Source organism: Pleurodeles waltl, chromosome 9, assembly GCF_031143425.1.
Source record: "Pleurodeles waltl isolate 20211129_DDA chromosome 9, aPleWal1.hap1.20221129, whole genome shotgun sequence".
In the NCBI taxonomy this organism is placed as follows: Eukaryota; Metazoa; Chordata; class Amphibia; order Caudata; family Salamandridae; genus Pleurodeles; species Pleurodeles waltl.
Window position 1 is genome coordinate 69,604,938 of NC_090448.1, and position 26,010 is coordinate 69,630,947.

Here is a 26,010-nt window from a genome sequence, read left to right on the forward strand (position 1 = left end):
TGTTCGTGGATCATTGCATGGCTCCTGGTTTTTTGGGTTGTTATACTAGATATCTATGAATTCCTGCTCTCATCTTATCACACTTATCTACTCATCACTCTTATGTCATGTCTCTATCAAACTATCCTCCATTCTCACTCGGACTCATCCCAAATCCCTTCTACCACTTTCATCTCCTAAATATCTCTGCCTAAGCTCTTCCCTCCACATCTAACTCACCAAACCTCACTCTACCTCTGTGACCTCCCACACAACCATACTAAATTCTCCTGCATTCATCTCACCCTGCTACTATGCTCTCCCTAACCCTTCCACATTCTCTTCCCCCTCCACCCCCCTTTACTCATCCCAAGCCTTTGGGTTGAGTAAATGAAGGATATACTCCCAATTAACACCTCTGGATTTATTTCCTCCTCCACCCCTCCATTACTCCAGTCTAACTAACAAACTCTCATATCCGTGGCTCAAATTAACTCATAATAATACTAAAACTGTACTCATTATTTACCGACACTAATCAATCACTAATTCTTGTTGGGTTCTGGAGTAGCGTGCTACTCATCGAAAAGCGATTCGACGCCTCGTCAGGGGTAGTAAGCGCTATATAAATACGATTACAATACAATACAATACAATACTTATACCCCATGTTTTTGACCTCTTAGACTACCATGGTTTCCCTCTCTGCCACCGACCCCTTTCCCCACCCACAACCGCTGATACAACTCGAGGTGATGTCGTTTTTTTTTTTTTTTTTTTTTCTTTTACACCATGCTTGATGGGTTAATGGACAGAGGGCAAGCTGGCAGCTGGTACCGTGCACGTGCCACAGGGCCCCACACCTGCCGCACCCAGACAGCAGTGCCCCAGAGGGCACCGTGACAGATACAGCATGCCATGTCTGCCAGGCACCTCCTGGCCCACTAAACTGCAGCACAACGAATGCACGCAGCAAACAAACCCTCACAGTGCCCGAGGATGCAGAGAAACGCTGCACGCCTGAATGTGTGACCTTTGACCTGCGTTATCAGGTAAAACAATGACATTCCCAGAGACAACCATGGATGGAGGACTGGATGGTGCGCACACCCCCTTCAGACACCCCACAGCCGCTGCGTCATTGGACACAGGCATCTCCGCTCCCATGACACCTGGCCCAGGTTATGTGTGCCCTTGTGCCCCCAAACACCGGTGCCAGGCTCAGTGATGGGGGTCTCTAAGGAGACAGGAACATTTAAATGGTGACGCTCCGGGCTCTGCCGGGAGTCACCATCTCGAACACTCATAAATAGGGCCTGCGGCTCACATCAGGAGCCACAGAGCCATAGAGCGCCGCCTTCAGGTAAGGACTACTACCGAGCACACTTGCCAGATTTTCATTGGGTGAACTGACTAGAGGCACCGAGGGCGTTATTTATACTAAAGCTTTGCTCGTTTGGTGCAAAGTGCCACAACGCGTTGCGCCGATGAACGTTTGGTTACTAAAGCCCTTGCATGGTCCTTGATTCAGCAGAAGTAAGAGGCAGAGCCGGCTTTAGCGCTGGGGGCACACTGTGCGGCAATCCCTTTTGGCGGCCCCTCATACGACCTCTTCCTCGGATTCCCACGCTGTGATCCGGCTAAAGTGTTCCCCATCTCTCCATAGCCCCCCTTTCACATACATTTCATTTGTTTTAAAGTGCAGGTAAAGGCCATCTTTACTAATCCGCCCAGCTAGCCACATAAAATACAGATCTGTTCTTTGCAACAGCAGTATTAATCCTCTGCACTAGCTTATGGCGAGTCAAAGCTGCCACTGCACACAACTCCGAACTCTTTATAACGACCATTAATCGCAAGAGTTATCGTGACATTTTTATTGTTGCCTGACAGCTGGAGCGCATGGAACTCTGCAGCAGGTGCTTTTAAACTGTAAGTTATTGATCAACACAGCGCCCCCCCACCCCACGTCAGCGCCCAGTGCGGTGGCACCTCCCTAAAAACGGCCCTGGTAACATCCTCTCTCACCCTGTGACCTCGGATTACATCACAGGGTTGACCCCTTACCCCAGTCTTACATCTCTGAAGTCCCAGTTTGCTGCTGGGAGCCTGCAGGGAGCACAGGAAGTAAACAGCTTGATGGAGCACTGTGCAGTTCCTGCTGCTGCCCAAGGGATCTCTTCCAACAGGGGCAGCAAGGGCTGTGCCAGGAGTGATGAAGGGTCAGGGAGGGGTAGCACGTTACCTCTGGATGCCACCGAATTAACACCCACGGCCATGTTGTAAACTATAATACGTATGGTTCTGAGGAAAACTCTAGCATTAACACAGTCTGACAAGAAGCGCCAATTCTAAAACTACAGGCCTAAAACAGCATTTATAGTAGTTGGGTATTTATCAAAAACCCTGTTCTCCGAAGCCAAACAGATACCCGAATAGTGTTTTTTTTTTAGAATTTAAGTTCTCAATCACTCGGACAAGAGAAATCACAGAAACTGTTGTGGTCCTATGTTTTCGTGATTTTTATTCTCCTTATTTGCATCACATGCAATGAAAGCATTACATTAAAAACATAGCACATTATCCACAAGCTATACTTTGATTTAACCTTACCAAACTGTATTGAAATTACATTTTGTCCCAATGAGCACTTGGTTGTTAATCGGAAGCACTCTGTGCCCCGAGCAGCTTGTAAAACCATGTGCCTTCCTACCTTTCAAATGGGCAGCAGGACAACCTTTAATTTTGATTGAGGACAAATTGAAGATTTATGTTTTCAAAGTAATACCACAGATAGCAATTACATGTCCATTGATCAAGCAAAAGAAATATAACTATGTCATATTTAACATATTTCAAGCCTGAGAAGGGCTGCAGCCAGTTTAGTTAAAAAAAAAATAGCCAACCACCCTGCATACTTCTTGGACACTGGGTCAGTACAGGATGCAGGGGAAACCCTAGTAATGTGGAGGCAACAGGGGTCCTCACCCCACCCAACCTCTGAAGAATCCTTGTGCGAGTGGTGCACAATTGTCTTATGGCTAAATATCCAATTAGCTGCTGAGAAGGGATGATGCTTCTGTGTACTGTCATATCCATCAATCAATCAAGTAATTTCTTAAGCGTACTACTCACCTGGTAGGGTCTCAAGGCGCTGGGGGGGGGGGGGCGGGGTAGTGGCCGGTTACTGTTTGAAAAGCCATGTTTTGAGGTGCTTTCTGAATGTTAGTAGATCTTGGGTCTTGCATAGGTTGGTGGGGAGGGAGTGCCAGGTCTTGGCGGCGAGGTGGGAGAAGGATCTGCTGCCGGAGGTGGTGGGTTGGATGCGGGGGACTGTGGCGAGGTCGGCGGAGCGGCGCTGGCGAGTAGGTACGTGGAAGTTTACTCGTTCGTTGAGGTAGGCTGGTCCGGTGTCGTGGAGGGCCTTGTGTGCATGGACGAGGACTTTGAAGATGATCCTTTTGTTGATGGGCAGCCAGTGTAGGGATCTGAGGTGGGTGAATATGTGTTTGTGGCGAGGGAGGTTGAGGATGAGTCGTGCGGCTGCGTTCTGGATTCACTGGAGTTTTCTTTGAAGTTTGGCTGTGGTCCCTGCGTAGAGGGCGTTGCCGTAGACAAGTCTGTGGCTGATGAGGGCGTGGGTGATGTATTGTATACATGTGTACATCCTGATGTATTGGAATATTTCAGAAGCACCTTCTTGGAATTGCACAGACACCCCATGGCTTTTCAGCCAAGACCGAAAATTGTACCAAAATCAATTTGGGACATTTTTCTAAACATTTCTGAACCTTTTTCGATCATCACTGGGAAGGTTCAGACTCAATTCATATAGAGCTGATGATAAAACATTTTCCAAGGCTGCTGGCAGGTTTCAGTCCAGCTCCTACTGTTACTTATAGAAATAACGGATATACTAAAGAGGGTTGTAACATCCCTGTCCAGCTGCCTGCTGTTGCCTGAAGAACTAGACTATACAATCAGTATAGGTGAACCATACGGCCAAAAGAAATGAAACAACGCACTTTGATAATTTCTTTGACCTGTGACAGAAACTGAATTTTCCAGTAACATTAACTTGACAAAAGTGGTATTTTTCCTCTGAAGCATTACATTATTTTTGTACTAGAAAGACGCCTTTACGTTTAATGAACGTTTCTATCCCTCTCCTCGATAAATGTCCCAATATTTTAATCAGACTTTATCTTTCGGAAAATCCGCTAAAAACTTTCAGAAAATAAAAGCTATTGTTTAGTTGCGCTTCTGGATAGTGAGGGGAAGATGTTTGCTATTTTTTTTAGCAAGTGCTAAATCTTTAGATTATAGATCAGAAAGCTCTTGGTTGGGAGCAAATGGGCTTTCGGACTGGCCTCGGTACCTGTAATCGTAATATGGTGTTTACCACCAAGGCCAATTGAGACAAAAATATGCAGCCTCCGCTGTTGTTACAGCAACTTTATCAGTGTCTTTGGTAAGGTAGATCATGATAGACGTTGGTAGAAGTATAGATTCCTGAAAACTGATTAATAGCATACTCACCAGGATGGTAAATGTTCATACAAATATCAGGCTACTAGTCCAATTGGTGGAGTATTTCTAGCATTCTCAGTGAAGAGGGACCCTCAGTGGGTTGAATCAAGCAGCATCCCTTCCCAGCACACTGTTTTTAATGTGTTTACTACGGATCTTTCAGTTTATCTTAAGTTTGTTTGCATTACCTCCTTCAAACTGTGTTTAAGGCATATATGTGCCCTGGCCAATGCAAATGATTTGGTTCTTAATGCCATACCACTTGAGTTGCAAACACCTTTATCAGTTCTGTAATAGACAAGTTGTCATTGTTTGTTTAAAAGTTGTAAATAACGTCTTCACTTATTTTAAAATTGATAATGTTGGTTACACAGTAAAAGATTCCATTTATAGGGTTGGACCCAACATGCTTAGGGGCTTATTTAAGTAAGAAAAGTGTCGCTGCACACAGTGCACCCCCCTACTGCCACTATGTGTACGCCGTACACAGGGTAGGGGATAATAGCATATTTTTTTTATGCCACTGATATACTCTGTAGGAGTAGCGCGAAAATGTAGGCGATACTCCTGCAGAGTACATAGGGGCCCATTGTAATCAATGGCATGCGCCCTTTTAGCGCCTGCTCTGAGCAGGCCTTAAAAGTGCCAAATAAATGACACAAGGAAATCTTTTAGATTTCCTTGCGCCATTTTTTCAGTCCCCTTAACGGGGGGAACGCCCCCTTTGCATACATTATGCCTGGCTCAGGCATAATGTAGCGCAAAGGGTTACAAAGTGGCGCAATGCATGCATTGCACGCCACTTTGTAAATATGGTGCAGTGTTTTTGGCCTTCTAATGCCACTTTTGCGTCAAAAAATGACGCAAATGTGGCATTAGAATGGCGCTAGGGGCTCTTAAATACGCCCCTTACTTTTTCTATAGTTGATACATGGTATTTAGAAGTTTTAAAAAAATAAGCATTGCTTGCTAAAATTACGTAAATGTCTGTTTTTCCTCCAAAAAGTCTCTTTGTACTAAATAATGAGTAAACATATTTGTAACTTTGAGCAAAAAATGGTAACTTAAGACATGTATGAACTACATAGGAGTTTTGGAAAATTTGCTATTGTATCCTAAAAAGATACAGATTATCATGCTCTACTTTCAATCATTTTATGATCTGTATATTTTTTCAACCAGTAATACAACTTTCATTTAAGTTAAAAGAAGTTTGTACCAAATAACTGGCAACTTAAAAAAACATACACAGATATTATAACGTATGGCAGAGATGATGGGCACTCCACTCACTCCTAATGAGAACTTTCTTAACTATTCCTATTGTAGGATGCTAACTTTGAGCCATTTAGACCCAGATTTATGTGGGCCTTAGGCCATTCCAACGCCACATTAGCGTCATTTTTTTATGCTAATGAGGCCCTGGAAGGCCAAAAACGCCGTTCCATATTTACAAAGTGATGCAATGCTTGCATTACGCCACTATGTAACCCTTTGCACCACATTATGCCTGCGGCAGATGTAATAATGTATGCAAGGCAGATGTTCCTGCGCTAGAGGGTTCGAAAAAAATGGCACAAAGAAATCTAAGAGATTTCTTTGAGTTATTTTTATTGGCATTTTTAACAGCTGCTAAGAGCAGGCGTTAAAAATAGGCTCCCATTGTTTTCAATGGGCCTCTGGGTGCTTTGCAGGAACAGCGTCAACATTTTTTACGCTAATCCAGCAAAGTACCGGACTAGCATAAAAAATGATGACGCTAGTCCCCCTGACTACCACCATGGTGCGCCATATTTTAAGTACAGGGCACACATGGTGGCATTAGGGGGGGGGGCGCCAAGGGGCGCAAGAAAAGTGGCGCTGCACTAGGTGCAGAGCCACTTTTCATAAATCTGCCCCTTATTTTTCTGTGTACAGACATTTTGAATTTTTAATCAACCACCATACATTAGCTAATATTATGGATGATAAGCAACAAAAGCATAATTCATTTTCCTCATGGATTCTCGCACGTAGATGCCAAACAGGTAAGGAGTCATTATTGGGCAAAAACAAACTGTCATATAACTGGTGGAAAACTCTTAGGAGAGCCCAAGCATGACTAATGGCGCCTCACGATCAGTAAACTCTAATGTTTTGAGAGACTGAGGCCCATATTTATACTTTTTTAGCGCCGCATTTGCGCTGCTTTTTGACGCAAAAACGGCGCAAACTTACAAAATACAAAGTTTGCGCCGTTTTTGCACCAAAAAGCGGCGCAAACGTGGCGCTAAAAAAGTATAAATACGGGCCTGAGGGTCTCATTTACAAGACATTAGGAGCACATTGTGCCATAGGCGCATCATTTTTTGACGCTCCGTTGGTGCTGTGTGCCAGCCCATATTTACAAGGTCATGCAAAGCAACCTTGCGTGGCTTTTCATGGCCTTGTAAATATGGCCCCCATGCATACACTGCATGAAAGGGGCGTCTCATGGGTGTTGGTTGGGTGTTCCCACGGAACACCTATGGAACCCGAAGGAATGTGACGCATTCCCAGATTTACAAGTCTGGGAATGCGCCAGATTACTTTGCCACCTGAGGAGTGGAGTAAGAGTGACACAACGGGGAGAAATATCTTTATTTCTCCCTGTTTTTTATCTCTGTGTGTGCTGCTTTGTACTCCTAATATGTAAACCAGAAAGCTAGGAAAAGCTTGAGAATTGAAGTTAAAAATAAACTTTTAGTAATAAAATGAATATAGAGGATAGGGAAAATTAACAGACTTATAAATTAGAGAACAAAATTAGTAGCTGAAACAATAGGCAAATAAAATACATTGCCAGCGGGGGGAATGATGGGGACGGGGAGGGGAAACAACTTAAAATAAAATAAAACGTACCTTTCTTGTCACCGCAGTTCGCCGTCTCTTGCCGCCTCACGCTCTTCTCCTGCATTCACTGGGACATCAGCACAGGTTCTCCAGCAATCCTTGCGCTGATTTCATGCTAAAGCTAGCATGAAAGCAGCATCAGGATTAGTCTGAGCGGCTTGGCCTGCCACTCAGACACGTTCCTTGGGTCTGTGCAGTTTCTCCAGCCCCGACTGTTCAACACAGCCGGGCTAGAGAAACCTAAGTGTGCATATGTGTTTGGCCGGCCTAAGACGGCCGGCTAAACACACATGCGCACTTAGGTTTACTCTCTCCTCCTCCCCCCTCCCATGACCCAGCTCCACCCCTTCCTGCACTGCTGGCTGAGCCAGCAGATGAAAAATAAAACAATATTAAGCTATCGTTTTATTTTTCATCTCCTGGCTCTTGGCCAGAGGGGCCATGCTCCTCCGCTATTGCAGAGGAGCCACTGTACTACATTTGTGATAGAATTATTACTAAATTATGCACTCACGGTAGAAGACACGCTGTACTACTTTATGTCCATCCTTTAAATGTATATAATTTTAGACACATTTGCATAAATGTATATTATTTTGCACAAAGGCCCTGGGATAGCAGTGATGAATGACACCCACTCACCAAAGAATTGGCCAGTAACCACCAAGTGCCCGCTGGACCAGGAGAAAAGACTTGTATCTGCCTATCCAGTGAATTACTTGCAGTGATGACTGACATTATTTAAAGGGCTACTAAAGGTCCAGATGACACTGTCAATCAGTTAAGAAACATTTTATTAAATGATGCAGGGTAGAAGAGATAAAATGCTCCTACAACTCACCAAAAATTGACGCAAAAAAATAAAAAATGAAAAATAAGGTTTCCCACTTAAGCACTTGTTTCTGTTTATGGAATGAATGGATGAGGGTTTTTACAGCACAATTTTTAGCTAACAAGGGTGTCCTGGCCTTGTGGGATATCACAGCTTTGGGAATTAGAAAAAGAGCAAAGCATTGAGTTTTTTGCGGAAAAGATAGCTAATTGCTTTCAGAACAGATGTGTGAAGAAAGCTCATTCTACTGCTTAGGTCCATAGTAGGCAAAAGAGCAGCCATCTTGTTGTGTTTTCTTAATAATGGGAACTTTAATAAGAAGAGCAAAGAATACCCTTGGGAGCATAGGTTGTGATGCAATATTGAATATTCCTGCAGAGGTACAGCTCTTTCGGCTGTATAATTCCATGTTGCTTCTTGCAGTGTTGGATTCCGCCCACTCATCGGATAGGCTGCTGCCATGTTTCTTCGGGTCCCCGTCTGTTCCCTTCTGGCCATTGGCTTCCTCTTGGCACAGTACACCGAGGCAGGCTCGAGCTTCCTAAGCCCAGCTGATCTCCACAAGCCACAGGTACATTTTTTAAAACTTCCACCCTGAATAACTTACCTCAAAAGAAAATGTGGTAACATGTATGAGTATGGAATGTTCATTGATTCTGGTAGAAGCGCTATTAATCTTGCACCAATGCCGCTAAGTGGTGGGTGAGATTTTAGGAGCCTGAAGAAAGCGCGAACAAAGAAGAGATGCATGTGAGGAAAGGATGTGGTCTAGTTGAATTTCAGCAAATCTTAAATAAATGGGCCATTGGGCCTATTCTTGAACATGCTCAGTGAACCTGGGGAAAGAGGAAGGGGGTAAGTTACAGAGCTGTAACTGGGCAACCATCAAAAATTCATGGATGTCACATACGAACAGCTTTGAATTCACCGGTCTAATTTAAAGCAGGGGGAATGGTATGTTTCGAGCACCTATCGGTAAGATATGCTCCTGATAGAATACTGTTATTTAGTTTAGTTTTAGTCTTCCATGCAATGTCAGCCATGTTTTCCCTAAAACAAACCATACCCTTTTGTGCTGTGTGTCGGATGGGTCTCAGGGAAGCATTAAGGAAAGCGCTGCCTCTATCGAGATGACACAAAACCAAGAATGTCATTTCTAAATCTTGCTTTTGGTGAAAGGGTTTCACTTTGTAACAAGGGCCAACTAATGGCAGACTATCTTTATTTTCTGATGGAGTTCAAAAACTGAGTTTGGTGAAAATATAGAAGTCCCAGGAGTTGGCGCTGTAGATGAGAAGGGGTGTGAGGACATCCTGTGAACCACTTCTGAACCTACTATCTTTAGCGGTGAGCTAAATTCCTCCTTTATGGGGGTTCAGCTTGAGGTTGGACTGGCTATCCAGACTTAGTGATACAGCTATCCTTCAGCAGCTTAAGTTCATTGTTAGCCAAGACCTTCAGGTAAAGTGAGATGGCATCCATATATTGGTAAATTCGGATGTCCTTGCCTGCCAAAAGGATACCAAGTGATTCCATTTATAGGTCGATAATGAGAGGCAAATTAGTGAATAAAGGAAGGGTTTCAAACATAGAGAAGAATTTGTTATGGCAACCCAACAACCAGACTGCAGAGATAGAAACATAGGACCTGGCAATATTTATCTGCCAACAGATTTGGTGGGTACGATTCAGAAAGGTTATTATAAATGTTAGTTAAACTTATGTATCCAGAAACCGATCTGTTGGGTGGAAATTTCCAAACTGAAATTCATGATCCCCAGAAATTTTCATCTGCAGATCAGATTTACTCTTGCAAAAAAATAGCTAGTTGGTTAGAATACATTTTTAACCAGGGAAAAGGGGTATTTTAACAGCCAAATGTTAGGGTACATCCAAAAGGTTATGTGTGTTGACAAACGTCTTTGGACCCTTTCCTCGATTCTATCACCTGTGACTTCACAGTGTCATTTTAGCTCGTCTGGCTAGCTGCTGGTTGGAGAGAATGCATGCAAGGTTCAAAGAGTGTGGGATTGAAGGATGGGTCTAGGTGGGAAGTGTTTAATGTTGTGTGTAAGGCTGCTGGAGGTACCTAGTGTCATGTACAATGACACTGCACATAAGAGTGCTAGAGTCAACAAGCCTGAAAGTCACAAATTAATTTGAGGTCGCTTCATTTGCCTATGAAACAGCTCTTCACAAATTAGCTGATTCACAGAACTAAGGACGACCGCTTCTAATTAATAAAGAATATAAGCTACATCTTGTAGCTATTTTAATTAGTCACTATTTTGAGGCACAGATACACAGCACCTACTCTGCATGAGATGGATCCCAATAGATGGTTTGTGAATTCACTTGTGAGCTTCACGCACTCATAGGTGTGATTTCTAATTATCTGTGTTTTTGGGTTTCTACACTGCAGCCCAGAAAGCCTGCAAGAAAGATCATCCCTAACAACCCTCAGCGCCGGGAGTCAGATGGTGTTTCTGATGCCTATGAAAAACAACCAGGAGGCAACGAAGAACGAGAAATTCGGGTTTGTACCACTCACGCTGTTGAACCCCTCTGTTTTAATTGTTCTGTATTTCAGCGTGCTGTGGAATAGATGTCACTATATGCCAGGTCTCTTGTATTGATGTGCAGAAGCAGACTCACCCTGGCCTTGAGAATAAAGATCCATGCCTTCCATCTACCTTCTAGTAGATGTTCAAGGGCAGACTCATCCATGACTGGATAGTCACATTCAGATCTTTCAGAAAGTCCCATGCCTCTCAATGGAAGGATAAGCCTGATCTTCACCTTAGTGTGCAGGGGCTGGCTCATCCTGACCTTGAGAGTCACATCCAGGTCAGTCAGAGTACTGTAACTCAAACTCAGTATAAGGTCGGCCTCTCGCAATGATGTGCAGGGGTGGGCTCATTCGAGGGCTGAGTGTCACTGTCAGGTTATTGGAAAACCTCTGTGCATCTCATTCAAAAGACAAACCTGACCCTTCATGTTGATGTGCAAGAGAGGAATCATCTGGCCCTTGAAAGTCACATTCATAAAGTCCTGACTCCTGCCAGTAACTTCACCTTTCCGTGGCACTGAATGAGTACAAAGTCCCTAACAAAGTCATAGATGCTTTTAATTTAAATTAACTGAAACCCTCAATAAACCTGTGTTCTGGTCGTGAATTTGAGTAATTTAGGTAAATACCACCCTTTATTAGGTCGAGCGCGCATGCGCTCTGGCCTGTTGTGTAATCTCTCTGTGGGCTTTTAACCACGCCCACCGCACGTCTATCACTATCACTTGTTCATGGTCTTGTCTTTCAAAAATCCTGTGTTATCATTGGTAAATGCTTTACGCTTGTCCCGCCTTGGGGCAGTTTTGTTACCGCCTTGGCCATCAACACTGTTACATGGATAATTGCACATTTGCCAATATGTTTGACTGCAACCAAACTTCCTTTTCCTTTTGTGTCTCTCCTTCACACTCATGCTCATGGTGGCTGTGGCGCTTTGATTCGTCTTGCTTATGTCAACTGTTTTACTTTTAATTTTCAATTTATGTGGCAAGAAATGTCCAGTTAGGAATTTACAACGCTAATAGCTCTAACTCGGGCAAACGCGATACCCATTGCATTGCAAATGCTTGTTTATTTTGGCTACACTTGAGCAAACCTTCAGATTAGTGGCCAATATCTGTTTTCTAGATGCTACTGCTTTCAGCATTTTCCATTTCCTGTATTTTGTCTTCCACATCGCACTACCCAGCTTCAGGTTTCTTTACTCATTTGTAGTTGCTTTTCTACCTCTAAGCCCTGCACTGAAAGGTATCCTGTCACTTCATCCCAGTGTAGAGTTTAGGATAGGATTAAAAGTTATGGGTTAGGGCTACTGTTTCTATAAAACATTTTTGAAAACTATACAAAAATATTGCAAAATTAGGGTTAGGTTTCAAATATACAGTGTTCATTGAAATTATGATTTGAAATGCCAAGTTTATCAAAATCTAGCTTTTTCACTTAATAGGTTTCAACGAAATTTGTCTCTGAAACTGTTTCAATGAAATGTACTGCGACCAAAGTACACTTGCTGAAACTCATCCTAGAGCACTCACTCCTACTGTTATTTTCTGTCTCAGATTTAATATAAGAGTTCATGGCTTTAAGCCACTTAAATTACTAGCCAAAAGAACACTCTGCAATGGTGGTGCACAAAACAGGGCTGTATACATGCGCAGGTATTCCATTTAACATATGCTCACCAATACGTTCCCCAGTATATATTCCCCCAGTTACCTACTCCTCGCAGGTGCACAAATGTGGAATAAGGTGGACACTCTGAGAACAGGTATTGGAAAGCCAATAGGTCTCACCTTTGGAATGATTTGGTTTTGCCAATGGTTTTTAGTGGTGCGGTACACCATGGCCTATACTGTGCAGGTTAGCTAAAGAGGAAAAAATAAAGTCTATGACGCAGCCGGCTGTGTTATTTTGTTGAACAAAATTACACAAGTGCTCTTTGTTTTTCTGTTTAACAATTCAAGTTCGAAGTGCTTTTTTTTCTTTTTATTTAACAATCCAAGTTCGGATGGTAAATAAAAAGAAAAATAGTAACGTAGTTTTTTTTTTTTTTAAAGAGTGTGTGGGAAAGCAACACTGTTGGTACATGTGGGGGAAGCAACATGGAGGGTTTGGGTGGAAGCAACATGGTGAGCATGGCAGGAAGCAACACAGGGGCCGTAGGTAGGGGAAGCAATATAGAGGAAGGGGCGCCCCCTCCGCAATTGCAGAGGCGAGTTGCTCTTCTGGCTAAGAGCCAGCAGCAGAAAAATAAAACAATATTTAATTATTGTTTTATTTTCCTGCTGCTCTTTCAGCCAGCATGTGCAGGGAGGGGAGGGCTGGGCCATTGGGGCGGTGGGAGGAGGAGTAGAGTGCACTAAGTGCGCATGTGTTTGGCTGTCTGTGTGAGGCCGGCCAGACACACATGCGCACTTAGATATCTCCAACCAGGCTGTGTTGCACAGCCAGACTGGAGAAACTGCACAGACCCCAGTGCAATGTCTGAGCGGCAGAACAAGCCGCTCTGACCAATCATGATGCTGCTCTCACGCTAGGCTTAGCATGACAGCAGTACCGGGATTGTTGGGAAACCTGTGCTGGTGTCCCAGTGAATGCTAAGACACCAAAGAGAAGAGGAGCAAGGTGGCGGGAACAGTAACTGTTTTTTTCTTCTTATTTGTTTCCCCGTTCCCGTTGTCTGCCCTGCCCCCCTCTGACATTTGATGTGGCCGCTGCTGTACAGAGGGCTGAAAGCAACACACAGGACGCGGTGAAGTAACATGGAGGGCGCTGGTGGGGGGAAGCAACAACAAGGGCAAGGAAAAATACACAACAAAGAGCAACGCATACAGTGGGGGGAAGAGAAGCACATGGGTAAGAGAGGGCAACATGGAGTAGGGCAGGAGAAGCACATGGGCAAGAGAGCAACACGGGGGGAGAAGCATACATGGGCGAGTGCATCGCAAAGGGAGGTGAGGGAGATCTACACATGTCAGAAGGCACAACACAGAGTGCTGTAGAGGGAGGGTAGAGATGTACATAAGGGAGGCAGCTTGAAAACACATGCACTCTTATGGACTGCTTAACCAAAAAGAAAAAAGTAGTGCTTAAGAAGCAAGCAGTGGAAGAACACAAGTAATGAAGGCATGTTCCAGGGAAGGGACAAATAAAAGAAGAGGAAGGAACCCACAGAAGTAAATCAAAACTAAATGAGAGTGCCAATAAAGCCAACCAGTGGTAAGAAAAGGGTGGGCTCTATACCCTCTGTAAGCTTACAATAGGAGTTTTTACAAACAGACTGCTTGTGCTGTCTGGGAGACTTAAAATGTGTTAAGCCCTTCACACGTATGGGGAGGGTCGTAAGGGTTTCATCAGCCCTCACATGCGGTGGACAGGGAGGCCATACCAGGTTCTGGTTGGCATGCCTGAAAAAAACACACATGCCCATTAGCATATAGAAACTTCGACTTTTGTGTCAAAACACAGCCAAACTGTGGTATTAGGCTAAAAACCTCAAAATTTCTGGAACATTTTGACTAAAGACAGAGTGAAAAAAACTTGTGGGCAAAATACATGGCGAGAAACACTAGTAGTTGTAGCAATAACGAGGCTGGAGGCTCAGGATTTAAATCACTGTGAGAAAGGTGGCTATGTGGCATGCATAACTAAGAGAGCAGCCACATAGGGGGACTGCAGAGCTTTCAAGTTTTTTTTTTAATTCTTAGGTTTGAGACTAATTAGCATACTTGATGATATTACAGGAAGTGACATCACATAACCACTGAAGCCAATGACAACATAGAAAAATATATTATTAAATGATACCTTTAATCCAAACAAATGTAAAATCAATCGAGCAACACCAAGAACTCACCAAAGAAGACTTGTGTTATAAAAAGTAGTGGAGCAGGACTCTGGTGTGCCTAAAGCAACTCGTCTGTTTAAATGAACGGCTTGATTGGAACACTTCTCTGAAGTAGGAGCTCTTTGTGAAGCCTCTATAGATGAAAGGAGCTGCCCTTCATACAGTAGAGGCTTACTCTTGTGTGGGTGGGTGCCTGTCCCTCCCTTGACCCCTTATCATGAACCCCTCTTAACCTCTGCCCAAACCCCCTCCCATTTATTCATTTATATTCCTATTTTTTTAGCCACTTGCCCCTCCCATATTTTCTTTTGAAAAGTGGGCTTATTTGTGCGTAGATCACTGCACAGAAAAGAGAGGAGAGGTAGAGTCAGAGACCTCTGCATGTAGGTTATTGAACAGCATTTTGTAGCAGGTGAGTAGTGTTTCTAAGTATTACAAAAACTACTACAAGATGCAGCGTGTTAATAGGGCCTCACTGAGTTCAGCTCTAGGTCTTCCATCAGGTGTGATATTTACCCTGCTTTGTATGAAACCTCAAACAAGTTAACAAACGTGTGATTTTCACTCGTAAGGAGTAAGGCTTTAAGGCACCTGGGACTGTCATTGGAGGGCACCCCTTGCTCTCTCACACGACGCAGGAAACTGAGGCAGACCCATTACATTAAGTAAATGCAAGAAATACACCTATGCATGCATATAGCAGTGATTTTGCTGTGCTGAATTGCCCTAGAATGTCACTTTGCCACAGTGAATGTATATATATATATATATATATATATATATATATATATATATATACATACACACACACACACACACATACACATATATATTCTGACGAAAACAAGTATCAAAATGAACTATACCTTTTACAATTGTACAACCTGAGGTCTGAGCAAGCCAGAACACAGACGTGTCCACAATAGAAATCAATTCACAATGATCTCTACAGATCTCTGCTGTATGTCCAGTGAGACCCTGGTAGGTAGGATGTTTCCTGGCATTGATAAAGATTTTGTCGAAATAAGATAAACACCAACCAGAGGGTCTACCTTCAATCACAGCACTGGGGGCTATGCATTGCTAAATCATTCCTTGTAATCTATGGGAAAGCAGCAGGAGATAACCTGATGTTTATGCTTCAAGTAGCAGAACAGATGAGGAGACCAAAAGCACAACACACTGTCCCATCTGTTGTGATGCTGGTAGTAAACTCCTTGCTCCTCTTGCTGGAGAGTAAAATTGTCTTTTTGAATTTTTTATTTTTGTCATCATGAAGGGGAAGATTTTAGAATGAATTCCCAGTTTTCTTTTCAGTTCAACGTGCCCTTTGAGATCGGCGTGAAGATGTCGGAGACTGAGTACCTGGATTACGGCCAGCTGCTGCAGGAGATTCTGCAGGGCCTCTTCGCTGAAAACACAGCAGGTGAGCTCATGAACCATACTTCACACACTTAGGATCTGTTCTCCAACCTCAAAACCTGTTGCCTTAGACACCACCTGCATAGCCTAGACCAGGGTTCTGCAAAGTTGGTCCTGGAGAGCCGGGTCCATGCCAGATTTTTAGCATATCCACATTTAGAAAAAAGATGTTTCAGAAATCTACATTTTTCTAAATGTGGATATGCTAAAAATCTGGCATGAACCTGTCTCTCCAGGACCAACTTTGCAGAAACCTGGCCTAGACCCACGCGGTTGTCAATGTTTTTAGACTTGCCATGGGTGGTTTAAGTGGTCGTCTTCCATTTTGAAGCAGAGTGGGCTTTGACTCGGTCTAGGGTATTGACTTGGAGAGGTAGCAATAGATGGTTGTGGAGTTACCAATAGGCATGGGTTGTGTCAACTCATTATCGTGAGATAAAACCCTGTAGGGTAGGTTGAGCAAGCGCTTGCCTTCTGTTAGATCCTACTACAGGTGATGGTGGGAGTGGAGGGGTTCTACAGGAGTTTGAGAAATTATGGTCATTGCAGACTTATGACAGCAGACATTAATAATTCCTGGTTGCATTCAAAGGGCTCCACCAGTATTTTATTTATTGTTGCTACCGCCACAATTCTGTACAAAGGGCATAGGGATATTACAGCTCAGTATTTCAATTAGTCTGCCACATAGAGCCGAGAATAACTTCAGGGTTACAGGTACATATCCTGTCAACCCAACCCTGACTTTCATCCCTCTAAGAATAATTAGGTAACCACCAAAATGAGAACAGTTTGCTAATAGTAGTACCTCTTGTGTAGCATTTAACCAGAGGGCACGCTTCTTACAAATTGCTACAAAAAAGATTTTAGTGCCATTCAGGCGGTGTGATAAAGCATTTATTTTACCTGGACATCTTTCCTTCCTCCACCACATTGTACCTATCTCTGTTATAACCTGCAATTGATTGATACTATCTATAATACACTCTCCACCCTCAGTGACCGCTTGGTGCTGGTCTAAATAGCTTTGGCCTGAGGGCTATCAGTGTGGATGAAAGCTTGGTGACCACTGGTGATCAATTCCAAAGCTTAGGGCTTGAACCTTATATAGTTTAAATTTAAGATCTTGCATATGGTGACACAATCTGACCCAGCCTTAAAACACTCTGAAATACTGGATTCTCAATACCATGACTGTCAATATTATTACCCTAACTGGAAACTATGAGAAGGTGGAAACTGCAAAACAAAAATGTTGCTATTGCACATTTCAGTTATCTGTGGTTTGACAAAACTAGGGTATTTTTATTTATCTGTTTTTAGGTGCAAAGGTCTCTGTTTTGCAAGCATACAAAACAAAGTATGTATATGGACCTTTCAAAGTGCACTGCCGTGAAACCTGGGCCCAGATTTACTATGGACTTGCACCAGCGAAAAGGGTCGCAAAGTGGTGCATGGAATTTCCTATCAAGCAAATGGTGTATTGCGCTGTAAAGGTGCCCTTTTCTCTGCACAAAACATGCTTTGCCCTGCTCTATGGTGTTTTGCATCAAGAGGGCTTTACTTGGGCAGATCAACAGAAACACCCATAGGTTTAGATGCAAAGCTTGATAAACTACCATAGCAAAATAAAGCTGTGTGCCAAAAATCAAACACCTATTTAAAGCAAGTGTACACAAGGGGAAATATGTTAATTTTTCTAAGAAACAAATCATTGCATATGGGCTGCAGTGCACAGTACTCATCCAGAGCACGGGATACTTCTGATTTTTTTCAATGCAAATTAATTTACATTTGAATGGTATGGTTCCACTACATATCCTGTGCTAGGCAGTGCACACTCACCTCTGCCCCATGGTGTGAGGCTATGCGTCATGGAAGGCAGCCTTGTTTGAGCACCGCCACCAGCAGCAGGCCAGTCTTCGGAGGTATGGCTCTATGTTATGTTTTCTACCTTGTGAAAAGCGAATTAGGTCGCTGTGAGGCATGAAAACATTGTAAATCTTGGTTCCAGTACTTTAATAGACTAATCCTGTTTACCGCTTTTGGTTTAGAAGGTCAAATGCTAAATCTCTGGTTTTAATTGAGATGGGTGAAAGGTGGGCCTTGCCTGAAAGTATTATTTAGATTTATCTATTTTTGGTGTAAATAACAAAACATCTTAGAGAAAAAAGATGCTATCCCTTTGCTCTTCCAGATGTTTTCACTTTGTTTCTTTTGTCTTGCACGGCTCTGGCTGGGGGGGTTGATCCATTCATCCACACAAATTTCTCGTGGTCCCTGCTCTTCCCGATCCAATCCCAGGACTATTAGTTCTATGAATGCTCTTATACTAAAACATCTTATACTGCACCAACTCTCTTTAGGAACCTGAACGTCTTTCATTACTCTACCTCTACCACCTTGTGTCCATATTTAGATTCTAATAAACAAAACTGTAGGAAAATGTCCCTTTTGGCATGGTTACCCCCCACTTTTTGTCTGGTGTGGATGCTAACTTGACTGGGTGTATGCTGGGATCCTGCTAACCAGAACCCAGCACCAGTGTTCTATCCCTACACTATCATTGCTTCACCAACTGGCATACCCCTTGCACACAGATAAGTCCCTTGTAAAAGGTACCAGTGGTACCAAGGGATCTGTGACCAGGGAGGGTTCCTAAGGGCTGCAGCATTCCCACAAACTACTGCCTGTGGCATAGGTATGTCACCCCTCTAACAGGCCTTACAGCCCTAAGGCAGGGTGTACTATACCATACGTGAGGACATAGCTGCATGAGCAATATCTAACTCCATTCATAGACATGTAAGTGCCGTGTGGCCATATTAAGTACATAGGCTGGGAGTTTGTCATTATGAACTCCACAGCTCCATGATGGCTTCACTGAAGGCTGGGAAGTTTGGTATCAAACTTCTCAGAACAATAAACCCACACTGATGCCAGTGGTAGATTTATTGTACAATGCACACAGAGGGCATCTTAGAGATGCCCCCTCTATTTTACCCAACCCTTTACTGTAAGGCTGACCAGTTTGTGCCAGCCTGACACTAACAGACAAGTTTCTGACCCCATGGGGTGACAGCCTTTGTGCTCTTTGGTGTCAGAAGCAAAGCCTGCTCTGGGTGGGGGTGCTTCATACCTCCCCCTGCAGGAACTGTAACACTTGGCAGTGAGCTTCAAAGGCTCAGGCCTCCTGTTACAGTGCCCCAGGGCAATCCAGCTAGTGGAGATGCCTACCCTCTCCCCCCCCCCCCCGGACCAAGCCCCACTTTTGGCAGCAGGTCCGGCGGGAAAATTAGGTAAAACAAGGAGGACTGACCACTGCAGCTAGGACCACCCCTAAGGTGTCGAGAGCTGAAGTGAGCCCTCCTTGCAGAATCCTCCATCTTGGTTTGGAGGAGAGGGACCAATAGGGATAGGAATGTGTCGTCTTCCCAAAGGGAGTGTGCACAGGAAGGGTGTAGCCACCCTCAGGGACAGTAGCCACTGGCGACTGCCCTCTGACCCCTGTGCCACCCCTAAATCTAGTTTTTAGCGGCACCCCTGAACCTTACTCACCAGATTCCTAGTGATCTCAAGAAGAAAGAAGGACTGCTAAGCCAACCCACCAGCAGTGAAGACTCTAGATGACAACTGACTTAGTCCCAGCCCTACTGGCCTGTCTGCAGGTTAAAGACTCCTGCTTCAAAAAGGTGACGCATCCTGAAGGGCCAGCAACCTCTACAAACCCCTAGGGGACTGCCTGGCCAGCAGAGAACTCCTGAGGATAGCGGCCCCATCCAGAAGAAACCACCAAAAAAAGACTCCAGAACTGCCCCAGATCCCCGGGCCCTGCCCACTCTGCACCCGATGCCCACAGCCCGAGTCCAGGTGGCCCACCGGTCCAGAGAAGGTCCCCAGGTGATTCCGACCTCGAGTCAACCCTAGGGTGACCCCTCCTGACCAACACAATGACGCCTGCAGCCTGAATCCGGAGGACTCCCCTGACCAGGACTGGATCAGATGAAGATTCCTGACGCCCAAGGAGACCCCTGCAACCGCAGCCCCCTGGCCTTGGAAAATCCGACCGACAGTCCAGCAATGTCCAGCGGGCACCTCTCATGCCTGTCCACCTTTGGTTTCCCAGAACCGACCATCTGGACCAAGCCTGCAGCATCTTTTGTGACCCCTGTGGCCACCCCAAAGAAAAGCACTGGGCGCCCAGCCCTGTGTTTGCACCCTGCACCTGGCAGCCCCTGTACCACTGACGGTGTGTGTTTGTCGTGAACCTGTGGCCCACCCAATGCTGACCTAAACACCCCCTTGGGGTGTGATTCCTGGAACCATTTGTGGTTGCCTGCAATCTACTTTCTACCGAACCCCCCCTAGTCCTCATAGGATTCCATTGCAAACCTGATGCCAATTTTGACCTCTGCATCTAGCCAGCCCAGTGTTGCACCTTTGGGGTCAGCCTAAACTTTAACCTGTTGACATCCTTACCCCAAAGACTGGAATCGTAAGTCGTGTACTTACCTGTTGAATGTGCTAACACTTTTCCCCCCTAGGACTCTATTGACGCCTATGAAAAATTGCAGTGTCAACTTTTGAAATAGAAAAGTGTTACTTACTTGTAAACTGCTTTACCTGCAAAAAACAAACAAAGTACATTTGATACATATGCTTGATACCTACTGACAACTGTAATTACCTGCAAGAAAGACCTTCTGGTTCTACAAATAAAGTAACAAACTATAATTTTTCTACAAAAAACAATTGGCCTGGAGTTAGGCATTGAGTGTGTGCCACATTTCTTTGCTGTGTGTATAACAAATGCTTTGGACTACCCGCTGATAAGCCTAACTGCTCGACCACACTATCACAAAACAGAGCATTAATATTATCTGCATTAGCCTCTGCAAAGCCTCTGGGGAACCCCAGGACTCTGTGCACACTATACCTCATTCTTGTATTGTATACACAGAGCCAGCTTCCTATAGTGGAGGATCAGCGGTGGGGTGTACGACTGCACTCGTGGGACTATTCAGCCAATATCTGATCACACAACTAAGTTCAAAAATTGCCTTTAGATTCAATTGATTTTTGAATTGACAATGTTTTCTATTTTTTAAACAAAATCCTGAAGGGCCTTGGTTAAGTCCCTTTTGGCATCTTGTTTTTTAGATTTAAAAGTTACCATAGTTAGGGGTAAGTAGCTAGAAGTCGTTTTTAGTTCCTAAAAGAAATCCGCAAACCTCAGTAACAAAATGAGCAGCTCAGAGGACAGGATTGTGGAGCTCCACCTCACCCCTTACCTCCATCTTGGGATGAGAGAGTTAAGATCCCTTTGCAGACTGAAACAAATTAAAACTGGTTCCAACCCTACCAAGGTTAAGCTCCAGGAGTTCTTGGCCGAGTATTCAAAGGAACACCCTACTGAGGAGGAAGACCTCCCCTCAGATGGGAAAGAAGTTAGGGATCAGGAGGATAACCTAACTTGGGAGGATAGGGCACAAATGCCCCTGACTCCAAGGATAGTACTCATAGGATCTGAGTCTCCCACAGGGTAGTCCACTTCCTCTGGGAACATTGAGGGCAGCCTCAATCAAGCAAGGATGGCCAAGAGATTAGCTTTGGAGAGACAGCTCCTGGCAATAGAAAGGGAGAGATCAGAAATGGGCTTAGCATCAATTAATGGTTGCAGCAACTCGGTAACTAGGGACAGAGAGCACTCTGACACCCCTAAAAATCCCCAAAGGGATTGTGTCCCCAAGTTGCCAAATTTGACCTCTGCACCGAGCTAGCCCTGTGTTGCTAGTGGTGCAACTTTGGGGTCAACCTAAATTTTGACCTGTGGACATCTTAATCCCCGAAGACTGGAATTATAAATTGTTTACTTGCCTATTGAATATGCTAACACTTTTCCCCCCTCTCCCTCAGGACTCTATTGACTCCAATGAAATTTGCACTGTCAACTTTTGTAATAGAAAAGTGATACTTGTAAACTGATTTATCTGCAAAAACCAAACAAAATACATTTGATACATATGCTTGATACCTACTGACAACTGTACTTACCTGCAACAAAGACCTTCTGGTTGTGGAAATAAAGTAACAAAATATATATTTGCTCTATAGAACGATTGGCCTGGAGTTAGTCATGGAGTGTGTGCTTCCTTTATTGACTATGTGTACAACAAATGTTTTAGACTACCTGCTGATAAGTTTAACTGCTCGGCCACACTACCACAAAACAGAGCATTAGTATTATCTACTTTAACCTCTGGGGAACCCTGGCCTCTGTGCACACTATACCTCATTTTGGTATAGTATATAAAGAGCAAGCTTCCTACATTAAACGAGAACCTGTAAACCCAGTTGAGACCTGAGTAATTTGTAAAAACATACAACAATTTCTCAACAGGTATCACTCAAAATGACTTTTACAAAATTATTTTATAGGAAAAAAGGCAAACGCACAAATCAAATTACTGTGGTTAGATTTAAAAGATCAAAAAGACAATATATAGCAGCATCAACAGTTATCTAAATCATGTGCAATGAATAAAAAGTGAACACGTAGTGCTCGTGAAAAAGTGCTTTTGAACGGCGCATGTAAAACGTGAAAAAAAGTTAAAAGAACAGCACGTAGGCAAGGATTACAAGATTTTAGTACAAGAAATGCTGATGGATAATAATTAGGAATACCATGTAATATATCATGGGCCACATTTTGCTGTTTCAGATGTCGACGCCGTTCTAGATGTGGCCTTAAGATAAAGATATGCTACATTTTGTAGTCCATAATTCATTATTACTTTATTGTAATAGACTTTTTTGTAACACATATTTTATTGTTCCTTAATTGTAATGGACTGTCACCCACGATTTGGGGCCAATTGTATGTACGTGCCTGAGAAATAAAAAATGCTTTCCTCTCTTTTCTTTATCTTAAAGCCACTGTGTGTTTTTTACTGGATGGCCACACTTTAATTTTGGTCACTTTGTTGGCTCCTAAGTATGTGCAGTTATGTACAGCAAACTAATTGCAGGTTCCCTATTTCTCATCCCTCAGATCTCTCTCTTCACCTCAATACCTCAATTTCCGCCCCTCTATACTGAGAGGTTGGACAATGAGCCAAAGCGTCTTCATCTCTGCCGATGGTGCTCTCTATTTCCGCTCTCAATTTCTCCCCTTACCACTTCCGCTCTCTTCCTTTCCTTGAGCTCTCGAGCTCGGGAGGAGGGGATATAACAGAAGAGGCCAGGATGGGCTGAAGCCTGGCCGGTGGCAAGCAGCGGGCACATTGAAGGAGCAAGGCGATCCCACTGATCAAACCGTATGCATCTTCCACCACTGCTCTACTCCATCGCTTGGCATTGCACCCACACCTCATGTGGCCGTCAGTGGGGTGAAGATGTGGCTGTCACCATTGTGGGCTACATCCCTGCCCGCTGTCTTCATATACAAAGCTACAATTTTCGCTAGGTTCTGGTTAACTGTGAGCCCACAGCCATTAGGGGTAGAGATCCTGATGGAAGGTGGCAAAATGTTGTTGTAGGGCTGCATAAGACCAGCAAGTCACTTTCCTGAGCTTTGTGCCTTCCGTGCCGCTTTGGTTGGTGGCTGGGGGTAATCTCTGCTGTTTGCTCCATGTTTACTGATCTTTTTAAAGCTTTAGACCTTTCCTCCGTTTCTGGCTTCAAACACTGAACAAAAATGCCATCATGGTCTTGAACACCGATGGGGAGTGGCTTGTTAGGATGACAGTTGTCCGCTTCTCTGCCCTTCTAAAATGAAAGGTTCTGAATGTGGGCAGTGGAGTCTAAATTATGCAGCTCGTGTGTGCAGTCTGATTATAAGTTTACCTGGTGGACTAATTCTTATTCTCGTTCTCAGGCACACCTACAGAAAATGAATAGACACAAGAAACTGGAGGAAAAACAGCCAACAAAAAGACTCATCGAAAGACACACAAGAGCTGTTCATCTAAAGTACTCTCCTTTCTTTGTTCCCCTCTCCTTTGTCACAAAATGCAACTGCCTTGGATTAATTGCCAGGGTAGTGATTCCGTGCCCTCAAGCCAATTCTATGTGATCCAAGGCGTGTGCTGGCAGGGCCTGCAGAAGGGCTGCATTGCAGTACATTTGGCGGATTGCACATACACCCATAGCGGCGATGAGTGATGATGGCTGGTTCAGCCCATCTGTTGCTCAATATTTCTTAGTGTCTCATTTCAATCCAGAACTCAAACAAAGCCAAAAACAAGACCGTGTAGACCAAACAGTAAAGGTCACCTTGTTTTAACATGCCCTTTATCAAAAATAAAAAACAACACTGCGAATATTTTTTGCAGAACCTGTTCCTCTCACTGGCACACCAGGCAAGCTTTGCAACCACAAGGCATGCCAAGTGTGACATCTCCGGGAAACACATTTGCTTCACTGTTCAAGGTTACACCTTTTCACCGTGGGCCAATTCCAGCGCCAAGAACCCCAAGGCCCAGTTTGTCCCTTCCATTATACTTGTTCAGCCCTGCCACGTTTCCTATGTCAAGCTGATGTGCTGCTTCATTCCAGTTTTTTTCTTTGAATTCTGGGATTTGTGGGTATGTTTTGTTCATTATGAAACTGGACCACAACGCCCAGAATTCAAAGAAAAAAACTAGAGTGGAACAGCACACCACTCATGGACCTGGGAAACCTGGCAGCTATCCTTGTTACCCTGCCCACTGCACTGTAGAGATTAGCTGCGTGTGACGACTGGGATGGAAACCCCCGCCAAGTAAAGGAAACTGATGCTCCTGCCACGCCCACAGCTCCTTTCTTTGTATTGGCAGCGAGTCACGCTGCCTGCTGCCATATAATCCAATCAGCTCACCTCTGGACCCCTACAATGACGTCCATCTAGAATCCACAGCTCCACCCATGCTGAGAGGTGTGGCCTCCTGATGAAGGCGCTGAGTACTCAGTCTGTGATGTAGGTGGCTGTCGCTGGAGAAGACATGAGGAGAGAGCCAAGAGGACGATAGCGGTGGGCTATCACGCACTTAAAACTTGAATATCTCCACCCACATTAAACAGGGTAACAAGGAGGGCGGGGCATTCCTTATGTTTTGGGGGTGGAGTTGCTTTTTCCAGCTCCCCCCGTATTGCTCCCTAATCTCTCCCAACATTAAAAAGTTTTTTTTAGAACTAGCTCAGAATAGGAGACAGGCCTCTAACTCCCTACAGCCATGCGATTAGTATTCTTTTTTTTTTTTTTTTTTTTTTTTTTTTTTTACAGAGTCCCCTTTGGAAGGTAACCTCCTTTGGCTATGTGGTGCATCCCATAGATTGACCCCACTTTAAAAGGTCAATATAACCAAAATACGTTCTGCAATAAAGAGTTGTTAATGGAATGCTATCCACAAATGAATAAATGGAACCTTGTGATGGTCGTGTCAAGGCCCTAGAAACAGTTCCTGAATCCAATAATGACAGTGCCTTCTGTCAACATCTCCTTACAAACCCCAGAATTGGATAACTTGCAAAACAACTAATTTACAACCAAACACGAGGAAAGGATAACATTGCAGTGTACAGGTTCTTTTGGGAGTTTTGTGAGACAAGGGGACCATTGGGAACTCCTCTAGATGGGTTCACACAGCTTTTCTGCCTCCGTCCCTCCCTTGCTGAGCCGTGTCCGAGATATTCCCCAGGTTTACGATGATCTGTGATCGATTACTCCTGCCTTGCTACTAAGAGGGATGAGATACGATGAGACTTCACACCTCGCTATAACATTTTAAATTATTTCGCAGAAATTATAAAAGTGACCCCAAAGTTGGGATCCACAGTACCGATAATTTGAGCACCTGAATATTTAACGCTTTTTAAAGGCTCTGGTAAGAAGGCTAGGACTTTTCACGAAAACTAAAGTCAAAGAATACTTCCTACATTCAGGGTTTCGTGTTAAGGCAATTCTATAAAAAAATCATAAAT

General features: G+C 44.0%; 1 protein-coding gene across 1 annotated transcript; it reads left to right on the forward strand.

The window, feature by feature from the left end:
- The first annotated feature begins 1,271 nt into the window (after positions 1-1,271).
- GHRL (ghrelin and obestatin prepropeptide) lies at positions 1,272-26,010 on the forward strand. Its single transcript, XM_069205941.1, has 5 exons — positions 1,272-1,342; positions 8,636-8,783; positions 10,635-10,748; positions 15,946-16,054; positions 23,927-26,010. The coding sequence occupies exons 2-5, from the start codon at positions 8,673-8,675 to the stop codon at positions 23,947-23,949; spliced, it is 357 nt and encodes a 118-aa protein (XP_069062042.1). The 5' UTR covers positions 1,272-1,342; positions 8,636-8,672; the 3' UTR covers positions 23,950-26,010.